At 34.2% G+C, this 11,911-nt stretch overlaps 1 protein-coding gene across 14 annotated transcripts in view; it reads right to left on the reverse strand.

The window, feature by feature from the left end:
* PPP1R9A (protein phosphatase 1 regulatory subunit 9A) overlaps positions 1-11,911 on the reverse strand; it is a 299,240-nt gene that overhangs the window by 85,457 nt on the left and 201,872 nt on the right. For 9 of the 14 annotated variants that reach the window (XM_081800521.1, XM_081800520.1, XM_081800518.1 and 6 more), the window contains 3 exons: positions 9,621-9,756; positions 5,693-5,755; positions 4,625-4,690 (listed from right to left, as the gene is read on the reverse strand). In XM_081800521.1, the coding sequence (XP_081656647.1) occupies positions 4,625-4,690; positions 5,693-5,755; positions 9,621-9,756 (265 nt within the window). The remainder of the gene's footprint in view (positions 1-4,624; positions 4,691-5,692; positions 5,756-9,620; positions 9,757-11,911) is intronic. The other 5 variants (XM_031025191.2, XM_031025190.2, XM_031025188.2 and 2 more) reach the window with 2 other exon arrangements.

The raw sequence follows: 11,911 nt of genomic DNA on the forward strand, positions 1-11,911 counted from the left end.
GTGTGAGGGGCTGCTTCTGGGCTCCTTCACCAACTTGTTTCTTCTTTTGCTTCAGAGACTAAATTTCTACAGCTTAATAATAAATATCTCTCTTCTAAGGCATGTTACATGTTATGGTTATTTCTGGTACACTGTTCTTTCCTACAGATTTTAGCGATAACTTACCAATTTCTATTTTTAAATTCTTTAGAATTATTTTTACTGGAATTGCATTGAATGTATAACTCAACTTAGAGAGAACTGACTCAAACAACCGAGTCTTCTGATCCATGAACAAGGTTTCTTTACCCTTTCATATAAATTTTCTTTAATATTATTTCAATAAAATTTCTTTTTTTCCATAAGGGTCTTGCTTATGTTTTGTTAGACAAGGTTTTGCCTTTTACTAAAGTAATTAATAATTTATAAATTATATTTTCTCTCTGTAGACACATTGTAATAGATGCTATATGTTATATTAATTATGTGTAGAGCAAATTTGCTAAAATCTTATAATATTTCTAATAATTGATCTATAGGTATATTTGAGATTTTCCAAACAGATGACCATATCGCCTGCAACAGTTTTATTTTTTCCTTTCCAATTTATTTATTTTACTTCTTCTTCTTGCCTTCCAGTATGATGTCAAATGCAAGTAGTGACTGATTTTCAAATATTAAACCATACTTGCATTATTGGCTAAACTCAACTTGGCCATAATATCTCTTTTATATGTTCTTGGATATGATTTGCCAATATTTTATTTCGGTTTTTTTGGCATTGTCTTTATGAATAGGATGGGCCTATAAGTCTTCTTTGTCATCAATATTTGGTTTTGGTACCACGGTTATCCCTCATTACCCAATACATCTCACACTCTCAAGGTTTTACTGCATTCCTGGTATCAGAGTTGTACTACTTTCAATTTTGTCTTCTGGAATACGTTATATACAACTGGAGATTTTTTTTCCTGTTTGGTATAATTGATAAAATAACCGGGACCTTATCTTTCTTTCCTTCCTTCTTTTTTTCTCCCACCCTTCTCACTTCCTCCTGGGCCCCTCCTTTGGCTCTTGGTCTCTCATGGTGATTTTGTTCCCTGTGAGTTTTGTACTTTGAAATTGTAAGCTCACTTTTCTTGAAACTTTAACTTTTAAGCTTTGATTGAAGATGAATGGCTTTCAGCACCTGGGCGGTGTAGTCAGTTAAGTGTCCAACTCTTGGTTTTGGCTCAGGTTGTGATTTCAGAGTCATGAGATTGAGCCCCCCCGTTGGGCTCAGTGTGAAGTCTGCTTGGGTTTTTCCTCTACCTCTTTTTCTGCCCCTCCCCCTGCTTGCTCTCTCTCTCTCTAAAATAAATAAATCTTTAAAAAAAAAAAAAGATGAAAGCCTCAAGAAAGGACATGCTTTTTTTTTCTCCTGAAAGGTAGCATAAATTCAGGCTGCTGTGATCACAATGTCTCAGAAAAAATTTTTTCTTCCCTTCCACCCAGCAACAAGGTTTGACATTGGCAGTTTCTCATGCAGTCCTTGGAGTGGAAGATTAGATTTATTTTCATCTTGTAGAGAAGTGTAGCCCGTGAGACTCCAGCTTTATGATGGAGTTCTCCAATTCGACATCCCACTCTGGCTGGGCCCTGGGCTTTGTCTACTGCAACTCAAAGCAACACCAATTACAGTCTCATCATAATATACAGAACACTTAGGATAAATATAACATTATGAAAGTGAAAGAAGTCAGACATTAAAAAGTATGTACTTCATGGTTCTGTTCAAATGACATTCTAGAATTGACAAAATTAATCTATAGTGTCAGAAAATAGATTCAATGGTTTGATTTGGGCTGAGTAACTGCAAAGTTCTGTAAGGAACCTATTTGAGCTAATGAAAATGTTCAGTATCTTAACTGTGGTGGTGGTTATTCATGAAACTGTCTACCCACATGAATTATTGTATATAACTTATCCCTCATTATTGTTAACTTTAATATCTGAAAGATGGATATATAATGATAAAAAAAATCAAGTTATCCACTTAAGATCTACATATTTTACTCTATGTCAATTTTATGTCAATAAAATGATTTTTTTTTAAGCCCCTTTGAGGACTGGAATTCCAGAAATCCATTAAGAGTTTTTACCACTACCCTGACTAGCATCAATATAAATTTAAAATAAATGGAATCCTTCTCAGACCCACTAAGTCTCCATAATAAGGCCGCTTTAGAACACTGGGGTCTTTGGTCAGGGTCACCATTTAGTTCTTATTGCTGATGAAAATGTATTCCTATGACTGATGGCTACTGGGCAGAAGATGACTATCTATGCAATATTGATCTTGACATCACTTAGGCCACTTCAACTATTCTGTTGCTATTGCATGCTTTTTCAGTTATGACTAAAAAGAAATCATGTCAACGTGAGTCACCAAATTCCTACTTCTAAGATCCAAAGGTTTTCAAGGACTGAAATATGTATATTCATTTTTTCCTGGTTTTACATGCAGACAATTTTGGTGCACTGTGGTAGAGATAGGGTCTTCTTGAAAATTCTTGTTCTCTCAAAATAATTAAAATGTGGAAGGAAAAGCCCATGGAAAGGTGTGTGAAATCCCAAAGTGCCAAAGGACGAGTCCAGATTATTTGTCAGTCATTATCTCCAATCTCTAGTCTTGCCAGGTCTGACATTCCTTTTACCCACGTACTCTGTGCCACACTTCCCTCACTATCTCAGGTTATGTTTCTAACTAAATTTTATTCTTATTTAACTCTACTCTCCAATTTTTATCTTAGCATCCTTTGAGTGATTCAATTCAGTTCAATTTCTTAGCTTCCTCACATCTGCCCAGTGCTGTGCTCACGGTGGTGTGTATTAAAAATCAACCAGCTATTGAAACCCGTCACTGAAGAGATTATAAGCTAGTGGGGGATATTTATGGGTACATGATGATAGAGAGATATACACACAATACTATTATTGACTCATACAGAAAAGAGTCCCCAGCTCACTGAGAAAGTCCGAGGCTTTGTAGAAAAGACACATGAAACCTAAACTGAGCCCTGAAAGTGAACGGGATTTGAGGGCACACAAGGGTGACCAATAATGGGTTCAGGGAATGGCATTCCAGGAAGAGAAGACCAAAGGAGCAAAGGCATGGGGAAGACACAGGATCCCTGTGGCCCACTGGAAAGTAAGGTTGATAAGGTCCATCTCTCACAGGGCCTTTTTGCATTTTATAACTTTTTGGTAAAAAATTATATTCAACTTAGAAAATGCTCTTAAAGTTGGGAAAATGCTGACATTTGTGTTTATTTCTGTAACATCTCTCAAACTCTTCAAACTCTGTTATCCATCATTGTAATATAGAATTGTTCTATAGTCCTAGATGTCTAGGATGTACAAAGTCTATACTTTCAGAGGAATTTAATGGTATAGCAGAATTTCATAGAGTTTATTTAGTATTTTATATTTCACTCATGATTAAATATTATCACAATGTGGTAGTTGGAAAGAAAATAACATGAAAACATATTCAAATCACTTGCATTATGATAAACAATGTAAAGAAAATGAGCTACAAAAAGATGACATTATTTAGGCAAAGGTTTCTATTCTAACTTCTATCTTCCCTTGATACTATCCATCTTCCTGTCTGTGCCCAATATCATAAATAATAATGTTTTCACATACAAAGACTATTTCTAAAGAGGGTCCTTCAAGTATAGGAGGATGTCTACCACCAGGGGATAGTGTGTGTGTGTGTGTGTGTACATGTACCATGCCTAGGCTAGATCAAGCATGGATACACAGTCTTCAACTAAATGTTTTCCAAACATCTTATGAATCCGGGTTTCAATGACAATGACCAGTACTGTAGATTTTGGGATCACAAACTAAAGGATGTAGTTAAATTTAATGATTTTAAAGATCCAGTCAAATTGGAATCTATATATATATAGACTATATAACAACTATAAACAAGTTGTTAAAAAGGTTTTGTATTTCTCCTATTCTTCAAGGCTCCTCTCATCACCATAATCCAATCTCCATTTTAAATATACTTGATTTCCATTTTTAAGCTCCTCTATTTCTGTTACTGGCAGCTAAAGATAGTGAGAATTATTTTATTATTTGAAGTGTAATAGTTTTTTAGACATTTTGCTATGTCTACCATATAAATCACGTAAATAAGTAGTAGTATAATTTAAAGATATGGGTATTTAGTTTTTTGAAAAATGAAGAACTTTGTATCAAAAGATTCTTTTCTAAAAAAACCCACCGGGTTTAAAAACAATGTGTACACTGTATTGTATATACATCATACAGCCTTGTTGTGTATCTTTTTCTTCCCCTTTAATATGAATCACAAAATATTTAAAGTGTTAAGGGTTAACAACATCCATGGTTAAACATTAGGCAGTGAGTACAACTTGCAGAACCTGCACCTATAATATGTGCTATATTTCAGAATTAAATACTATTTTCAAATGATAATTTTTCCAACTATTATTCAACACACAAAACACACGGCTCTAGAGAAGTTCTTTGAGCACAGAGCTAGTTAATAAGACACACAGAATATTTAATTTCACACATGAAGCAGAAAGGTGCAGATAAGCATTATTTTCCACCAAAAAAAACAAACCTTAAGGAAATAGTTGTTATTGTTATTGCTGTTGCCAGACACTCCTTGCAATTCAGCCACAGTGCTCTAAAATGGTTGACAACACAAATTAAAGAAGGCTTTTGCCCATTAAAGAGAGCAGCCTAATGATAAAGGGTAGAAAAAACACTGAAGTTCCAGTGCCTACTAGAACACACACGTTTGAGAACTGAGAGAATGCCTCCCACTCTTAGTTTCTCAACATTATGAAGAGTATAAAGTCAATTCACATTATTAAAAGGCCATCCATAATAATTGCAATCTCTTGTTCACAACACAAGCTGTTTCCAACCAGGAACAGCAAACAGCATGAGTCAAATTTAATGTTATCCCTTTAATGCTTTTTGCCTAAAAATTATATTCTTATAAACCATTTAACGCTTATGCAAACCATAGCTCCATTATATTTCTGACTCTAATTATTACATGTTAACACGAGCAATAAAAATGCATATCCAGGTAGGTAGCTGCTCTAAATATTCAATACCTTAAAAGATTCTAAAAGCTAATATTCTCATGATATAGTTATAATTATATTAATTTCCAGTAATGAAAAAAATTATGAAAGTGAACTTAAATTATTTCTTAAGAGAACGGGCTTCAGTCTCTAGAGTGATGATTAACCTTGTTATAAACTATTACCTGAAGAGACTTTGATATACCATCTATAATCTGAGGCTTTAAAATGTAATAATTATCATATTTTAAAAGCATATTTAAAGAAGCAAACCAAAATAATCCTATAATTTCAAAGTGCATGTAAAATAGTTTATTTTAATGTGAACGACCATATGCATTTTCTAATTCAAAAAAGTGGTACAGCACCAAGTCATACTTCATTTCTAGTGTGAGCCCACTGTATTTCACATTGCATAATGATCTTGGATAGAAACATATACCCCACAATTTACATACATGACCCATGCTACACAAAACATATGCCAGAATTACAACATCCCACCACTAAAAGGCTAAACATTGATAGTTGTGGAGTATGACAGATTACATTTGTTACTGAAAATTAAAATCTAGTTGAAAAATTTACCATACCCCCAGAATTTCGTGGGATAGTGCTGACTGTGTGAGGGGCTTACTGAAATCCTCCATCGTTACCTTCCAGATTGTTTAAAAAAAGAAAGAAAAAAAGAAAGAAAAAGAAATGAACAATAATTCTATTATCCAGAGATGCAATCGCTAATTACAGATATATTCAGATCTCCATCTTAAATGTTTCAACTGCTCAGATTTAATCTTTTTCTTCTTTACAGGATCCTTCCCCTCATTCTTCAGCCTTTGGGCAGAGCCCTTTTAACTTTTTTTTTTTTTTTTTAAATCACAATGTTTAACAGAGAGTAAACAGAAATAGGAATGTAAATTAAAATTGATTTGGCTGTTTGCTTATTGTAAACTCCTCTAGTTTAAATATTTGGGGGGGAAGCCAGGAAGTGTAGAAATTTAAATAGAGTCTGGGGATTATCTATAGATCTTAAAATCTATTGGAGTACAACTTATAATGTCCTAAAGCATTAAAACAGCTACATGTAAGCACACACAATACATAATAAGGTATTCTAATGCCTAAATATGGTTTTGATAGAGAACTACTGTACTTTTACAATTTCAGGATATATTTCTCAACATTGCAACGTTTTCCCCATGGGCAATTCAAGCAAGCAACTCCCCTCTATCAATGTGACAAGTTCCAAGTTAGAATCAACCTTGGATGATTTGACCAAAACCAGAAGCTATAATGCTGATCTAAGCACTGGCTCTGGAAATTAGTTGGATGAACTTAGTTGTTCTGCATTTAATCAGAGGTTTTCCTAGGGGCCCAGGGAATGTCATAGAGGATATTGTGAAATAAAAATGCTTCTAACTTTGAAATCACAAGATGATTCCATAAATGATAAGAAAAGTGAGAAGCCAAGTGATTGATTACACAATTCAGGATTAACAAAGATACATAAATCAATACATTGTTGAATTACATATAAAATTAACTCAGTTATTCAAGGATCATTTACCCATTGGATAACCAATGGTTATTGGTGCTTCTCACCTCCATTATGTCTCTTGGACATTTTACTTTTCATTAACAGAGAGAAAGAGAGTAGATAAAAAATAGGGACATACCACTCAAATTGATTTAACAATATTTGGTAGCATTAGTGAAAAAATGAATTTAAATCAAGTAAATAAAGTGTTTATACAAGAGTGAATTTTCATTATTTGTACAGCTTTCATCTCTTCCATGCACAGAATATTAACAGTTGGTTTTAACTGAGCATGTTTTGGCAACACACAAGAAAGGGAGAGAAATACAAGTCAGAGAGGAGCATGAGAGAGAAACAAAGAAAAAGGTTCCTTGACCTTTTCAGTAAAGTGAAGGTTACATGGAATAACATAGTAGTGAGCATCTGATTTCTATTTCTTGATTTCTATTTCTACAACTTGAAGACAGAAAAAAAGTTTAACCTAAAGCTAAACTTGAATTAAAAAAAAATCATATACTCAATTATTCTTCCCTTTAAGCCCTATCTTCATAGGATACTTACAGATTATTTGCCTAGAATAAAATAATTCTCCAAGTATTTAATTCCCCTATTACTAGAAATACTGAATAAAGAATCACAGAACCTAAGTATTACAAGAAACTCCATCACCTAACACAGAATCCTCTTTCCAACATCTCGTCACCCAGTTATTCTGTGGGTACCTGAACAAAGACAGACCCATTAGTCCACTCCATTCAAAAACAGCAATATGTTGTAAAGAGTCCCAACCTTGGAGATACGAAGACCCTATTCCCATCATAAATCTGCCAACTACTAGCTATATGGCTAGAAAAAGGCTCGTTTGTGTCATTTCTAGAAAAAAAAATCTTTTCTGTGTGCTGTAAAGATTACATGAAATCATGTAGGGAAATGCACCTTGCCAAGTGCCAGGCACTGAATATTTATTTACCTTTCTTAGTCCTGAAAATATCTGCTCAGGTGACAATCAACTTTGCTTTCCTCATAAAAACTAAGCAAACAAACAAACAAAAAATCCATATGATGTGCTCCTAAGGATAAAAGCCGAGTAACAAATGTTCATTTTGCATTGACTCAAATTACTAAATTAGAATCTTACATCAAACAAACAAACAAAAAGCTTTAGGGGCTTGAGTTGAAAACTTTTGGAACTGAATGTGATCAATTCCTCAAAATAACTGGAAGAAGTATGTAGTGTGTAGCAGGTGATCTAAAATTTTCACTTGGAGAGCTTTAAAGAACTGTCTTATTTTCCCTCTTTCCTTGCTAGACTTGATGTTTTATTTCACACACTCACAGAATATTAAAAGCTAGAAAGAGTGCAGAAATTCAGCCCAATCTCTTAAAGCCAAAGACACTGAGGGCCACAGACTGGGAAAGCTTGGCCTCCTCGCCTTCCTCCACTTGATGTCACCCGAACTCCCCCGAATCTCACCTCCAAATTCTTTCTAGCAGAGCCAGCAGGTAAAAACCAAATCTGCAGAGAATGATTCTACAGTCCTAAAAACAGGCTTGCAGCCAAAGCAAATCAGTGTCTCTGATAAAACACAAAACACTAGCACAGAGAACTGAAGACTAAGATGAACATTTAAATATTTGAGGAAATTGTTTTTAATTTCTAAATCCAAGGTAACATTTACATACATTGTATCTCAGTATAATAAAAAAAAACCTTGCCATTTCAAATGGACTCTGCAAGTAAAAAATTAAATCAACTAAACAGAATTCTAAGAGACAAATTCATTCATGTGAAGACTTTGTAATGTTTATTCTCTGATCCAAAGTTAACTGATGCACCATTTTTAATTGTTTACTATAATAAATGGAGAATAAACTACATTATAAACTACCAACACACATAAAATTAAGATACATTTGGGTTAAAACATTCCAGACTAAAAATACATGAAAATATTTCAATGTCTATTTATTAATCTTCACTATGTCCTGGCTAGAGTCCAAAAAAAAGCTCTGGAAAAAGAATATATTCAGATGAGTAGAGGTTGAACATATGAAGCTGCACTGTCCTTATATCAGCTGGTATAAATAATATACGTTTTACCTGAATATTTACTATGTTTATGGAGTATAAAATACTCTGATTAAATTATTGATAGGTCTTCTGACATGCCAATATGAAACACATGCGTGTTTAAACATGTTTATAATAAAGCATGTTGTCCCATTATATCAACGTACATTTGGCATCTACATTAGAAATAGACCAGCATCTGTATTACATTACAACACACAAGGATTCCAGAGAGCCATTTTCACTTGGGGGTTAGCTTCTATTCATTTACTTGATCTTCTACAGAGAGTAGGATGCAAAATTATTCCAATATGTATCTACTCTATGGAATATGTGCTGGTGGAAAAGCTTTGTTCTGCATTATGTTAGCACAAATCACAGTGAGCAGATCCAAAGAACGTTTTTCTCCTGGAAAAAAAGAAACCTGAAAACACCCAGCAATTTTTAGTACTTTTCTGTGTGTGTTTGTGTAAGTATGTGTGCATTTTTTCAATCAAAATGTTTATTGATTTTTTTTCAAAAAGCATTACAAACTTACTGTAGAAAACTGGGGGAGAAATCGAAAAAATATAAAGCAGGGAGAGAAAATCACCAAATTCCAACAATAAAGACAGCTACTATTCACATGTTGGTGTTTTTACTCTTTTTTGTTTCCGTGAATTTCTTTTAATAGTTCAGTAAAACATGACTTATTTGATCCCAAAGTCTTCAGGCTATAAACAGGATACCATTACTTGATTCATAAGTTAATAACAGATGTAAGTAATATTTCTCTTCTGTGAGGTTTAATGTAGACACGCTCTCCATGAGAAACTGCAAAGAACCTATCATACTTTTACATGGTAAAGAGAGTTTTGTAAAGTAGAATGTGGTGGGGAGAAAGGTAGGAAGGACGTTTTCACGCGCTACTTACCTCATCATCGTCGGCGTCATACTGGGCGTAGTGCTGCTCGAGCAGCTCTCTCTGGCGCCTTTCTTGTTCCAGCGTCTGGCTTATCAACTGGGCAACCTCACTCACTTGTCCTGGCTTTTCTCGCCCAATAACAAATCTGTAGGAAGGTGAAAGGAGACTAATATAGTTGGATTCTCCAGCAAAAAGGAATGCTAAAAAAAAAAAAAAAAAAGCACTGAGCTTGATAGCTCATCACAGTCCATCAAGCCTCAAGAAATTAATATCACATATATACTCTAAATGGTATGCCTGTGTGGAAGGGGAGGTTAGCTGAGCAACTGAACAGGTGATTGTAGACATACCCTAAAGGAAAAGAAAGGGGAAAAATAAAAAGGACAATAAAAAATGGGGTGTATGGGTGGCTCAGTCAGTTAAGCATCTGACTCTTGATTTCCGCTCAGGTCATGATCTCAGGGTCCTGAGATCAGCCCTGCCTCCGGTGGGTGCTGGGTGTGGAACCTGCTGAAGATTCTCTCCCCCTTTCCTTCTGCCACCCCCGACCCCCCCAACCCCTGCTTGCATACTGTTCTCACTAAAAAAAAAAAAAAAAAAATTATTACTTTGGGAGAAGACAAAAGAGATGTAATCCATTCTACAGTACTTCACACATTTTTATTGCCCTACAAAGTGGAGGCAAACTCATAATTTCTTGTACAATTGAACTTGAGAATCATTTCCATAATACTGTCCTTTTTACAATGCAAACTCTGCTTCAAAAACATTCTGAGGAATAGCATGCCTCAGGTGGGTAAATAAAGAGGTATTAACTTCTGCTAAGTTACTATGACTTTGGAGATAAGAAGAAGAAGAGGAAACAAATACACATTTTGGTTTTGTTGTTAAAAAGAAAAACTAAAATAAGGAGAGGTCATGAATTTGAATTCAGTTTTGAAGAAAGACGCTATGAGGAAAGGTGTGGTTACAAGAAATAAAGGGACAAAGGGAAATATATGTTTATATCAATTACTGTAAGAAAAAAAGTATAAAGTAAAAACAAGGGAAGGCACTCACTTATTGCAAGCTGCAGTCACTTATGATACAACCTCATCAATACTATGTGTTCTGCTTAACAAATTAATACTCATTTAACATCTTTTCACACTAATATATAGTTCTATTTTTCTAAAAATATGAGTTCACATGATTTAGTTTCTATATATCATTTAATTTCATTATTTTGGATGTGACTGTTTAATCGTCTTTCTATACTTAACTGATGTTTTCCTCTGATTATAGTATGTTGCTGTATTGGATCATAAGTTTAAATGAAATATACCACTGTATTGTACAAATGCACTAAAAGTCAAAATTTTTATACTCAGATGCTAGTAATTGTCTTTATAGCAATATTTTTATATAGTTCCAAACAGGACTTTGAAATTATGCTTGGGTGTTCATTTATCATTTGAGTTATTTTCCTTTGGGAATCAAGTATAAGTAGAGTTTATAAATTCTATAATTTTCATCCTTATTCAGGTATAATTTACACATAATAAAGTACATCTCTTTTAAATGTACAGTTGGTAAGTTTCACAAACATAACCTGTAATCGCCACATCAATAAAGATACACATTTCCATCAACCTAAAATATACCATTTTCCTTTCTAGTAAATCATCCTCACCCTGGGCCCATATTAGATGTGTTTTTTCTAGAGTTTCAGAATCAGAGTGTCCATGCTGATGCAAGTATCAGTAATTCATTCCTTTTTATTACTGAATAGTATTTCATTGTACCAGATGTAGTACATTTGGTTTAGCTATTCTTCTATTCTGAGTTGGATTTTGGATATTATGAGCAAAGTTACTATAAACATTTGTGTGCAAGTTGTTGTGGGGGCATAAATTTTCACTTCTCTTAGACAAATAACTAATAGTGGAATTGATGTTCTACAGTAGTGGATGTTCAACTTTTAAAGAAATCGCCAAATTATTTTTCAAAGTGGTGGTACCATTTTATATTCCTACCAGCAATGCAGGAAAATTACAGTTGCTTTACATCCTAACCAACACGTGGTACTGTCTTTTAAAATTTTAGCCATTCTACTGAATAGCTAATGGTACCTTATAATGGTTTTAATTTCCAATGCTTTGATGACCAATGCCATTAAATATCTTTTCATGCACTTACTGAGCATTCATATATCTTTTTCAATGAAATACCTTTTCAGGGGCACCTGGGTGGCTCAGTTGGTTAAGCGACTGCCTTCGGCTCAGGTCATGATCCTGGAGTCCCGGGATCGAGTCCCGCAT

The sequence above is a fragment of the Leptonychotes weddellii genome, chromosome 12, assembly GCF_054177405.1.
Source record: "Leptonychotes weddellii isolate Sample4059 chromosome 12, ASM5417740v2, whole genome shotgun sequence".
Lineage (NCBI taxonomy): Eukaryota > Metazoa > Chordata > Mammalia > Carnivora > Phocidae > Leptonychotes > Leptonychotes weddellii.